The sequence below is a fragment of the Parus major genome, chromosome 11 (genome assembly GCF_001522545.3).
Source record: "Parus major isolate Abel chromosome 11, Parus_major1.1, whole genome shotgun sequence".
Taxonomy (NCBI): domain Eukaryota; kingdom Metazoa; phylum Chordata; class Aves; order Passeriformes; family Paridae; genus Parus; species Parus major.
The window spans coordinates 3841985-3854948 of record NC_031780.1 but is presented as its reverse complement, the minus strand read 5'-3'; the positions used below and the strand labels follow the sequence as shown (position 1 = coordinate 3854948).

The 12964-nt window shown below is 38.0% G+C and overlaps 1 protein-coding gene across 4 annotated transcripts in view; it reads left to right on the top strand.

Annotated features, from left to right (window-relative positions):
* Window positions 1-12964, top strand: part of CDH13 (cadherin 13) — a 426254-nt gene that overhangs the window by 204772 nt on the left and 208518 nt on the right. For all 4 annotated transcript variants that reach the window (XM_015640174.3, XM_015640173.2, XM_033517167.1 and 1 more), the window contains exon 5: window positions 738-890. In XM_015640174.3, the coding sequence (XP_015495660.1) occupies window positions 738-890 (153 nt within the window). The remainder of the gene's footprint in view (window positions 1-737; window positions 891-12964) is intronic.

Sequence of the window (12964 nt, the reverse complement as noted above, 5' to 3'; positions counted from 1 at the left end):
TAATGTGAGGCTGCCGTGAAATCGGATTTTTGGGGATTTTGTTCTCATGGGAAAATAAGGTGATAGTTACAAGGAGTCACCATACACTCATGGGTGTGGGTATATACATAAATAGAAATTTGTGAACTAATTCCAGCTGTGGGACTCAGGAGTATTCTGAGCAGGATATTCTGATATTTTCAAGCAAAGATTTTCCCCTGGATTTAAAATCCTGGGAAAGGAAGAGTTCAAGAGAATTGAGGGGAAAAAACCCAATCTGAAAGTAGTGTGTAATGACTTCACAATGACTAATAAAATATTGTGTGATGGCTCTCTGGTATGGTAAGGGTTGTTGTGAAATGAGAGTGCTTCTTGGCAATCAATAGAATATTCTTTTTTTCTTGTAAGTTTGTTGCTGTTCTATCAATTCAACTGAAAAGAAGAAACAGCATTAAATGAAATGTCAAATTCTAGACATAGAGTGAATTCAGTGATGGAATAACAGTAACTTTAAGTAGTGAAATTGAAGACACTAAAGATAAGATAGGAACCGGCCAAGAACATGAGTAGCTTTTCCAGGATTTAACACAAAAATTGCAGTGTGTCTTGTGAATGATTGAAATCATATTTTATAGTTACATTTTATTGGCAGGGAACATAGCTCAGCATTAGTTAAAAGACTGAAACGACTTATGTGGTTTTAGGATGAGTTTAAAAGATTTTACAACGTGGCCCATCACTTGTTTCCTGCCATGCAGGTCATCAGAAGTGAAGGGACAGACGGAGTAAAATTCCGGCTCTCTGGAAAGGGAGTAGATCAAGACCCAAAAGGAATTTTTAGAATCAATGAAATGAACGGGGACGTCTCCGTGACCCGAAGCCTTGATCGAGAAGCAATTGCCAATTACGAGGTGAGTACTCCGAGTGATAACATCTCTGCCTCTGTGTTGATAGCATGCATTTTCTGAACGTGTATTTGCTCCTGAAAGATCTGCACTTAAATTGAAGATTCAATTGCTGCCACTGTCCTGTGAAATTTCAAGAATCGTTGGAAATGGTAAATGTGTTTGTTTTTCACGCAGTTGAAACTTGTCTTCTTTCTGCATGGAATTTCTGTCTTTTATCTTCAGTGGAAATGCTGTCTGTGTATGAATTTGATTTCTGAATGCGAAATTTTGTTTGGACAAAGGAAGATTTTCTGGGGAAGTTGTCACTATGGTATTACAGAATTATACATTTTTATTGTCAAATGGTCAATGAAAAGTACTATTGAACTCCATTTTTAGTAATGGGTGTCTTTAATAGAGATAAAGAAGATACTGGTGATATGAAAATGTTACATATGAAATGTACATCACCTACAAAAGTCTTACTAAACATTCTTCTTGTCAATAGAAATGTTTCTCTCCATTGAATACACAACAGATGATCTCTGGAACCTGTAAAACAACTGCCCCACCTTGTTCCAAAATGCATCAAATAAATAGAGGACCTGTCAATAATGTTTTCTATCCAGCTCTGGGCATGTGTGCTCACACAACTTGTCCCTGGCCACGCTGATCCAGAGGAGCAGCAGAATTCCAAGTGCCCAGTGCCTGGTGAATGTTGCCTTTTGTGTCCCACACAGGGATTATGTCCCAGCCTCTGGCAGAGGGAGCACATGGTGTCCTGGTCCCTGTGGGGGACAGTTGTGGCTGCCAGCCCTGACCCCTCACTTTCATCTCCTGCAGTGTAATAATCAGCACTTGCACCTCCAGTGCTGTTTCCTTCCTCCTCTGGGAGAGTTTCCCAGTTTGATGATGGGCCCTACTGCTCAAACAGCACTGCTAAAATTTACCATATGCTGGTTTTCAACACTTGAACATCTCCTTCGTATCTGGGTCTGCAGTGAAATGTGTGTTAAGCACATGCACAGGATTTATGGGAGTTGCTGACGTCCTTCTTGCAAGAAAAACATTGCAGTTTCTCTTTTTAACGCTGTTCCTTGTCTTCATTTGCCAGCTGTTTCTTATTTTATCAGTGGCTTTCCACCTTAATACGTTGAGTATAAACCTTGAATATTTTTTCTCCTGGAAAAAATAGTAGACTTTCCAACTCAATGCAGCAAACCACAAACGGCCCTCGTATCTGATCTGGCAAAAAACACACTTAAATTAAGACAAACCCATTTCCACAGAGGAGGCTTTTTGAAGGAATGCAAGTTATGCACAAGAAATGTCACATAGCAGGTGATCCAGAACAATGTGAATGTACAGCCTGAGCTGGCATCCAGCACTCTGCTCAGCAACTCTCCTCCATCCTGCAGCAAAAAATGGGGCTGGAATGTTCTGAAGGAGAACCCTCAACTTGATTATCTGTCTCAAATCCAGCCTATAATTTTCCAATAAAGATGTATCATGGTGTCAGGAAGACATCAGGATTTTCTCCCTGATTTCCCTGGTACACTGAAAGGTGAATAACCCGAAAGATCCTTGAATTTCTCTCAAAAAATATTTTCTGGTTTTGTTTGAGCTTCCTCCTGCCCAGCACTGTGGTTCTGAAAGGAAAAATTCAAAGTAAAAAGCAAACAAAGAAAAGATCATTATGAAAAAATACAAGTTCTTTGCAAACCATCAGAATATCAAGTGATATTCTGATTGTGTAATCAGAGGTGGGAGAAGGATGCAAAGGTAAAATCTGTTTGAATCCTTCAGCTACACCCAGGGATGCTCTGCCAGAGCACTGATTTATTTCCTGCACTTAGTGCATATATGCTCAAGGGGTAAGAATTTAAAAATGTTAATAGGACACAAAACAAAGAGTTGGTGATCATGGTATTTCATAGAACTTTGCACACTTTACCAGAAGGATTTAAATTAGCTAAGAATATTTAATCTGTTAATTTTTTTTTTTTTTTCACTGAAAGTTTGAAAATCTGGGTTTTGCTGCCCTCTTTCTCCTGGAGGAATGCTGAAAATCTTGCAGGAGCTCCTCTCTGGATTCATAACAAGAGAACATTATTAAATTAGAGAATATTAAACTCCACACAGACAACTGTTCATTATTTGATTTAATCTCTTCTTTCTATGGTTTGTTTTAAAGTATTTTATTTCTAGTAAAAGTTAGAAAATATCTTAAAATAGAGTGAGAACATTTGTCGGAGGGTCAGGGCCTGCCAGTCTTTTTGGCAGAAGCCAGTTGTGTTGAAGTTGTGTTTTCAGACGAGTTTAAAATTTGATTTTTAGGAAAGGAACTCAAACTGGCAAGAGGAATGTAAGGCAGCCTGTGTTAATGACACCAACCTCACCCTCTGAAATTAACTTATTCATCCACCTGATTTATGAGCTTATTTCTTATGAAACTTTGTGATTTGTGTTCTTAAAGTCCAAGGAATGTCAGTCAGCTTCAGTTTTAAGTGAAAGCTGCTTGCAAAGAAGAGCAGGAGGATTCAGGGATGAAGTTATGCCCAGCAAAGAGATACAGCGGTAGAAAATTGTGTAACAACTCTGTTTTTCCTCCTCAAGAGGTTCATTAAGGAGCATCCTGATAGGAATTCTGCAGGTCACAGTACACCCGTGGATTTACATGGAATGGTTTTACTTTGGGGCTGGCTGGAGCTTGTTGACAAAACTGCTAAATGATTCTCTGAAGAGTTGAGTTAAGCAGGCTCTGGGCACGTTATGGAGTTGCTTCTGGGCTGGTGAGATAAGAGTAGCCTAGAGCCCCTGTTTAGTGGGAGCAAAAGGTGTTGCATTGTACAAATATGCTCTCGAGCACATTTGGTTTTCTCCTGAGATTTGAATAAATCAGACTAAGTCTGAAATTTCAGACAATGGCAAATAGTTTATTTATTTGCTATTGGAAAGTGCAGATGTGGAAGAAGAGGTGGAGATTGGTGGGGAGATTTCAGATGGGTTTTCTAGCCCAGATCAGTGAGGTGTGCACTCCATGCAAAACCTGCCCATAATTTATGCAATTCAGAGCCCCCTTCAGACCCTTAGTCTTTTCGTATTCCAGCAGAGCAGAAATATTAGTGACTTTTCAGTTCTTTCCTTGAGCAAAAAAAATATAAAAATAAAAAAATCAAGTGTTTCTGTAAAGAGATGTGATAACAGAGCAGGATTCCAGGGAGGCTGGAAGGCTACTCGTGCTCAGTGTTGATAAAACCCCAATGAATTGGGAAACAAAGGGTCAGATAGAGGGCCAGTGAAAATAGAAGTCTGAAAACCAGTGATTATGGGGTAATCTGTTATTTAAAACCCCTGGGCTCATTTTCAAGACCTCACATTTACCTGGATAATGTATTTGTAGGCAGAATGCAAGAAAAAGCAGGAAAAGTTGCAGAGGTCGATTGCCACCGCCAAGATGACGAAAAGTTTCTGAGTTACAAGAACTCTGTTGTGTTCTTTACTCCAAGTTAAGTGGGTCCAGAAGAATTGGCAAGAATATTCCATTATTTTTTTATTATTTATGCATGAGATTTAGGGTTGGGCATTCCTTGGGTACAGGACAAAACCTCCAGCTGCAGAAGCTCATTTCCCATCACTTCCCACTGCAGGGAATCCCTGCAGCAGTGAAATCCAGCCCTGCAGCCTCTAAAGCATCAGTGGCAAAGTGCTCCAACTGGACTCAAGCTTTTAAAGAGTGCTGCCATCACTGAAAGGCAACAAATGTGTGTGCAAGAGAAATAATCAGAAAGTGATCCTCTGCAAGCATGAAATGAGGCAGCTTGATAAAACTGTGTGCGAATTAGAGCTATGACCAAATTTACCTAGGCAATTTGAACTGCTAATGAAGAGTTAGTTTTAATTATTTTTTAAGTAAAAGAGGTTTATTTGCTTTAAAAAAATACTTAACAAGCAGAGGTGTGAAATCAGTGCTCAGCTTTTTTTATAATGGCAGATCACACTTCTGTGAGAGGATGCCTTGCAACTGGTAGTGACAGACTGAGATATTTAGAAAACTTATGTTAACAGGACTGAAAAGCAAACTGGGAATGTGCAGTTCTGTGAAGAATTGTTTCTATATGTTGGCTAACAAGTAGGCTGAGAGGAGGGTAAAGATTTGACCCATCAACAACTCTCTGCTGTGAACTGCCTCTCTTCAGGTACACAGGACTGAGTCAAACATTGAGGGGAGGCTGCAGCCCTAATGGGCTCAATTTCCCTGTTTAATAAGGAACTAACAATGGAAATACTTCACAATGATGAGGAAAACTGGCCTGGTCAGGTGCTGAGGAGCATTTTGTGGGAAAGATTTGTGAGTGCTTTAATGCATTTTTGCAGATAAGGGAAGTTACTATAGCAAAACCCTGGAAGTGAATGGCTGTAATTTATCGTGTGCAGGAGAAGGAATTTGTCATCTGTGTAAGTCCATTTTAGTGCAGCCACATCCTTTTTAGAATGAATTATCATCCTCTGGTACTGAATCCCTGCTGATGCTGGGTGGAGATCTATGGACAGCACACAGAAACATGCTGCTCCTTCAAAAATCACCAGTTTGCTTCTAACTTCAAGAACGGTGTAAAATGTATTTTAACCCTGGTTATCTGCCCTGGCAGACTTGTCTGGAGTGTAACTGATCTGCTCTGTTTTGAGCTGAAACCACCTGATGGGGAATGTCAGGCCCCAGCCATCTCTTACTAATATCCCTAAAAAAAAAGAAGGCATTCAGTCTTTCATGGAAAAAAGTCTGGTCTTGTAGAGATGTAAATTGCAGTAAAATGGGCTTGATTTAATTAAATAATCATTAATATACAGATCAAGCCTGTTGAAATACTGGTGATTTCAAATTGCATCTGTCACATCAAAAAGTCATGCAGCAATGGAAGAGTTCAAAGTTTCAGGGCAGAATCCTGACTATTTAGCAAAGGGAAATGAAAGAAAATTTTACTGTGAGAAAAAAAAAGATTTCTTGTGGAAGTATAAAATATAATTATTAATCAGATAGAGAATTATTTATATACTTGAGCTGCAGTCAGATCAACTGAAATACAGCTGAAAATTCTGACAGAGAAAAAGATCTCTGTAGTTTGTGTTGCATGTTATATGTAGGGAATGCAGGAGATAGATGGCTCTTTCCTTTATATTGCAGAATTTACACATATAGTCATTAATGTGCTGACATGTTGGGCCTCCAGGTAAATTCAGAGAGGATCCTTCAAAGCAAAAAAAACTGGAGGTAGAAACAAATCCAGGAGAAACAAATCCAGGAGAAACAAAGGCTTGGATCCTTCAATGAGGCATTGATTGTTTACCAGGGTCAAAGCCAAGGTGATCACCATTATTGTGGGCATAAATCAAATGTTTGAGCATATAAATTTTAAGTGGAGTCACATTTCTTAAAACTATGATTTAAAGAATTGCTTGCCCAGCTGGGATGGAAATGGGATTTCCAGCTACTGGAAACATTTCTCTCCCAAAGTTGGTTTATGGGATAAAGAGAAAATCTGACAAGAAGTGAAGCTAAAATTCGTGTCATTGTTATGTATTTTGTCTTGGGGGAACAAAATATTCTATATGAACTCTCTAATTTACTGTATCTTGTTCGTTTTTACTGGCAATAGCCTGTTCAATAAATACAGTATGTAAATCAATACCTCCTAATGTTATGAGATATCAGCAGGGAACTGTGATTCCTTTCAGAAGGCAGTAACATCTTCATTTTACTTCTGGGGAAAGCCTGCAAAAGTCAACAGCTGGCTTTGTTGGAGGGCATTTGCTTTATTCTGAGCTCTGCTCGTGTGGCTCTGTCATCCCTGCTGTCCCTGCACTGGAGAGTCGTTTGTAGCAGGGAGAGAGAGAAATTTTGGGAAAAGGAGAAATCAGCAAAGCTTTGTTACCTACAACTGTTGGATGGTTTGGATTTCCATCCTAAAGATAACACACTCTCCAAACACCAGGAAAAAAATGAGTATTTTCTTATTGAGGAGTAGGAGAGTAGAAATGAAGAGCAATAGGAACTATGGGAAAATGTGAGTTTATTGAGACAATAACAAATGACATAAAATTTGTTTTCATGGTGGTTTATTTTTGTAGGTTTTTTTGTCTGTTGTTTTGTTGCTTTGGGTTTTTTTCAAAATTATTTTCTAATAGAACACTCCCGGAAAGAATAATGATGTGTTCTGTAAAACACAAGGAGACTAATAACATTTTTTGTCATATTATGTTAATTGGCTATGAAACCACTTTTGTTATTATATATTAATTGCATTTTAAGGCATTTAAAAGTCATCATGATGCTTCTTTGCTGTTTTTGTTGTTATATATTAATTGCATTTTAAGGCATTTAAAAGTCATCATGATTCTTCTTTGCTATTTAGCATGATTGGTTTATTTGTTTCTTTTCCCAGCTTGTATTATAATAACCCTCAAAGTACCTTGCTGGGGCCTCATTGTTCTGGGTGCAGCAACAACATCCAGGAAAACACTCTGCCTTTTTCCCAGAACTTGTGTTTTCCTGCAGGAAAGGAAGGAATCTTAGGAGTTCAGGGCAAAGATGGGAATATCTTTTTTTCATGTTGGTGTGAGTCAAACTACTTGGGTAGGAAATCTTTATCTTCTCATAAGCCTTTCTTGAGCCAGCCTGACACACAACCAACTACAGGTTAAATAAAAACTATTAGCATTGTCTATAGGAATGGCTAAGAGGATATTTCTTCATCTCTTTTTAGGTGTAAATTTTTGTTGGTTTGCTTTTCTGGAAAACTTCACAATTTCTGAGTTTCCTGATCCTCTGCAGAAATGTTGCAATGGGAATTTTGACACAGAGCACCTGTCCTGTGACAAAGTCTTGAAGGTCTGGCCTTACTTACCAATTTAATAATAGCTTTTAATCATCCATCAGTAACCTTCAGAATGTAATACTGACATTTTTGCAGTCTGGCTGCTCACACCTCCACATACCTTGCTCCTCACAACACAGAAAGAATTCTGTCTTATTTAGATATTTATTCAAAATGCAGAATCTTAATGTTCTACTTGCTGTAAAGACCTTGATATCTATGGCTTTGTCCTGAACCTGGAAATGTGGGTCTGGGATTATCTATAGCTTCTGTTTCTAAACAAGATGGGTGTGGTCTGTAATGTTTATCTTTTCTTTTTCTTTTTTAATTTTTTAAGAACTGACACAATGAATTAATTATATTTTTGTCAATAATTCCTTGTCTGCAGCAAGAGGAGCTGCTGCCTCCTTTCTGGCCTCTTGTTCTTTATGGACCTGAAGAAAACCATATTTCCAGCCTTACCCTTTCCTGCCATCTTCATTCCATTTTCCACCTTCTTGCTCTTTTTCCCTTGCACTTTTAGCTCCATTCCACAACATTTTACTCCCCCTTTCTTGATGTGTTATGCCATTCACTTCCACTTTTCCTACACTCTCTGCATTTCCTTGTTTAGACACTGACCTGTTTTCTGCTCTTTATAAATCATGTTGTGAGGGGAACACACAACCATCATCTGAGCATAAATGTGTTTGGTTATTGAGTAGAACCTTTCCACTGTCTTTGCAAAAGCTGTGCTGCTTTATCCATTCTGATCAGCTGTGTCCATAAATAAATCCCTTTAGAAGCTGTGTTCTGGAAACCTTTGACTTCTCAGTGCTTGCTACAGGACTCTGCCATTTCTGCAATTTTTGTGAAATAGCCCAGGTTGTAAATATCTGATGTTAAGAAAATTTCAGTGGAAAATTGAACTTTGTTTCCATGTTAATGCCTTTCAGTCTGTATATCTCCTCCATCAGCTTATGGGCATTAATTGAAGAAGTGTATGATTATCTGGAAATTGCCAGCATTTAGTTTATTCAAATAGTTTTAATACCTAGTTCTGTCAGCCCTGGAATGGTGGTTTGCTCAAAAGTGAACATGCCTGATATAATAATTAGTTCTGTGGCTTCAGAACTGTGAGTTTAATGCTTGATCTCTGTAAAATTATTGTAGGATAGTAGGTCATAATTTTAAAGCTGTGTCTGCTTGTGTTTGGGGCAAAAGCACTGAAAAGGTTTTTAATTTTAATGCAGAGGTAAATTTTAATTAATGTGATATTTTTGCAAAATTTGTGAAAAGAATTTGTATAAAATTAGGAAATAGGGATGCTTCAAGCATTCAGTTTGTGGACTCAGTGGGTTACTGTAACATCATTAGAGGGAATTAGGCTACAAGTGAGAAAATTTAAACATCTTTGTCCAGCTGAATGTGCAGTTATCTTCAAAATCCAAACTTTTGGTATCTGTTCTTTTTTTTCACCAAGCTTTAGGAGTCCTTATAATGCAGCAGTTTCACAGGACCCCAAACACTGTTCATTGTTATGTATTTTTAAGGTGTCTGTAAGATATTTTGAGGAAAGATGACACTATGTACTATGGGGTCTCCATTATTAAAACAATACAAAAATTACTGTGTGCTGGAAAAAAGAGATTAAAAAGATACAGAAGATTAGAGTCCAACTGGCCAGGTGACCCTCGAAGTTTTTGACTGCTACATTTTAAGTCCACTGCAGGGTGTGATCTGTATCCCAGCCAGGGGTGAGGCACCTGTGGGTGGCTGATAGTCACATTTTATATTTTGATCTGTGGAAATTGAATTAGAGCCCTTTGTGGGTTGTCTTTTCTGTACCCCAGAGCACATCAGCTCTCTCTGTTACCCCACAATTACCTGGAGCTCAGTGCCTCGAGGCAGCCCCAGCACCTCTGGGCCCTGCAGCTGCAGCTGAGCTCACAAATCCTGCAGGAGCAGAAATAAACCCATTTTCCTGCAGCATCACAGCTGTTTGCAAGAAATAAAAGGATTTTTTAATATAGTTCTGACTGCTACATCTACCAAGAAAGCAGGAAGAGATTAACTTATATACTTGTCCATTTTAAGAAAATATAGCTGCACATCTCTCTGCTGCACATCTGTTTTTTCACATCTGTTTTTTTCACATCTGTGCTTTTTTCTAATCTTTGACAATATGCATCCAAATATGCCAAAAATATATGTCACTGCACAAGCACAAATGTATGATTTCATAAACCCTAAGTGTATCCTTTTAACCTGTTTTATTTGATCTGCAGTACTTGAAGTCTGGAATTCTGGCAGTTAGATATTTAATTCTTTAAAATGAAAATAGGAAAGGACTCAACAGGTGGAAGTTCAGAAAAACCACTCCCTCTCATGAAACTCATAAAAATGTGAGTTTGAAACACTCTACACTGCAAGCAGAGCAGTGAGAATTCCCCTTTTTTCCTTTATTGATGGAAACATTCATGGAAACAGGTGATTCTTCTGTGTTCACATTTTTCTTTCTTTAAATCTATTTCACTGCATAAGAGCAAATGAGTGAGAGAGGTTGAGGGAACTAAAGTTATAAATATTTAGAGAACACTGCATGAAGAGACTTCTAATATTATGGAAATTTTACTTCGGCATGATTTTACTAACATGTAAATGATAAAACTCTTGCTGTATTTATCCTGGTTTGCTCAGGTCATAACTAATTACTTCTTAATTAGACAAATTCTCTAAAATTGAGCTACATTTATGTAAGTGTCTTGGTTTATTTTTTCTCTTCTAGTAGCTCATTAACAGGAAATGTGACTTTAGCTTACGAATTTTCAAGAGATAATTTGCTGATATGAGTTCATGTAAAACACCATATGTTTAGACTCATGTGATGATTTTTTATTTTTTTTTGTTTTGAAGGGTTTTGCACTTTTTTTGTAGAGAATAGAACAGTTCCCAGGAGCTGCTGGCAAAACCCCTCGTGTCCAGATGTGAGACTGGAAGGTTGCAAGGCAGTCTCTGGAATCCTGACCCTTTGAGGTTACCCCATAAAGACATTTCTTTCTTCTGATTTTTGTATTCTTAAAAACATTTTGTCCAAACTTGTTTGTCTGCCAGGGCTGGGAAATGCTCTGCTTCAAACTCTTCTCAATTCCAACATTAGAACATAAAAGAATATCAAATGATCCAGGTGGGACTGAAGGCTTCTGAGTGGGAAAGTGGGGGAAATATTGGAGAAGGTGGTGTGGAGCCAGAAAACCTCCTTCTGGAACAAATCTGTGCATGGAAAGCCTGGAAAAATATAAATTATTTCTTCTAGCCTTGTCATTAACAAGTGTGATGTGCTGTGCCCTGCTCTGCAGCTGCATTTGCAGTTTAAATTTGCAAACAGAGACAGTTCATCTTTGCAGAATTCTTTACAACCTCTGCTCTTGACATTATTCTTAATATTTATTTTACACACTGGCAATTCAGATAGCTGAATGTAAGGAATTGAAAATACCTATTATCTATTTAAGGCTCTGTTATTATATATATTCTTAAATGTATTATGTATCCATAAAACACAGGTGATCTGTGTTCATATACAGGGTACAGATTTTATTTGTGGATGGGAACAAATAAAGCAATGCATTACAGGTACATTCCTGTTGGATTCAGAAGATTTAATAGAGTAATAATAGAAAATAACAAGATTATGATTTATTATTTAGAAATTACTAAGAGGAAAATCATGAGAGTTTTAAACTACCAATTTTTCTTGTTTGAAACAACCTGTGAAAAACTTACATGTTTTTCCTTGCTGCTAAGGAAACACAGGGAGGGGACAAAAAGGAGGTAAAGAAATTGTTCTAAAAATAAGATATATTGCTCAAATGTTCTAAAACTTTACTGTATTTTATATTTTCTCCTTTAAAGAGGACATTTTCTGTGGCAAAAGGCCTTTAGTCTCTTTCCTAGTTCTCATGAACTTCTAGTTTCCCTGTGACCAGTGTGATGTTCTGTCCCTCAGGGAGGGCCTGATTTTCCTTGGGGATTCTCAGCTGTGTCAGCCTCATCCCCTGAAACTGGAGCTTGTCCCTCAGAAAAAGCTGCAATCAGCCAAAAACCCAGAACTTCCAACAGAAACTTGCTGAAAACCCAGTGATTTTGGTTCTTGTTGGGCCTAAAGCTGATATCTTGGGATGCTCACACCTTGCTGAGTGGCCAGGGAGGATGAGCTGAAGGAATGGTGGATGTGCTGTCCACAAACCCAACAAAAAGTGCACAGCCTGGGATGTTTTTGGCCTCAGAGGACCTGGTTCTCCAGATGTGTCACTCCCTTGTCCCCCAGCTTGGTGGGACACAGATGTGGCACTAACTCATTTGTGCCCTTTTACATCCCCCTGTGCCTCGGTTTGAAGGGCACCCTGAGTTTTTCCAGGTTCCAAATTAAAAAATTAACAGGCAGTATTAATTTCCAGGTACTGAGTGATCCAACACTGATCTCCAGCTCCTGTCCAGCCCATTTGCAATTGATATGTGCAATGTATTTATTAGAGATTGGCTTTAAAGGAACGTGGTGTTTGAGGATGTGCATTTAATTTCATTTCTTCCCTGGGAGCTTTGATCAATGCTGTGCTCACTACCTCTGCCATGTGCTTTGAACTTGTAGATGTAAGTGTATAAATAATTTCCCATGTCAATTCCTGGCTCATCTACCCAGGCTGAGATATGGAAGGCAACTTGTCTCCTAAATTCTTGTCAGTGGGATTAATGAATTGATTAGTTGAATTCTGAATTGCAATTACAATTAAAGGCAAAATTGTATCTCTTAGGCTTCAAGTCATTTGCTCAAAGTGTAGCAGTCAGATTACAGGTTTTTGACTAGGTTTGTATTATGAATAAAACCAGTTTTCGATACCTGTTTTTTTTTCTTTTTGTAAATTAATCTCTTAGATTATTAGCAACTGCTAAACAAAAAAAAGATGTAATATATATTTTTTTCAGTATTTTCAGCTTAAAGAAGAAATTCCATTGATTTTTGAAAATACTGAAGATGTGATTCAGGGAACATAATTACCGACAAATAACATCAGTAGCATATAATGATTTCTTTTTTCCAATAGAGGCAGCTAAAAGTGACAATATGGGCACTGTATATTAATTGTAATTACTATTTACAGGTTATTGAGAGTCAGGATATACTTCAGGCATGAACCTTTGCATTTCAGTGTGAACCAGAAGCTTCCCTGATGACAGGGAAAT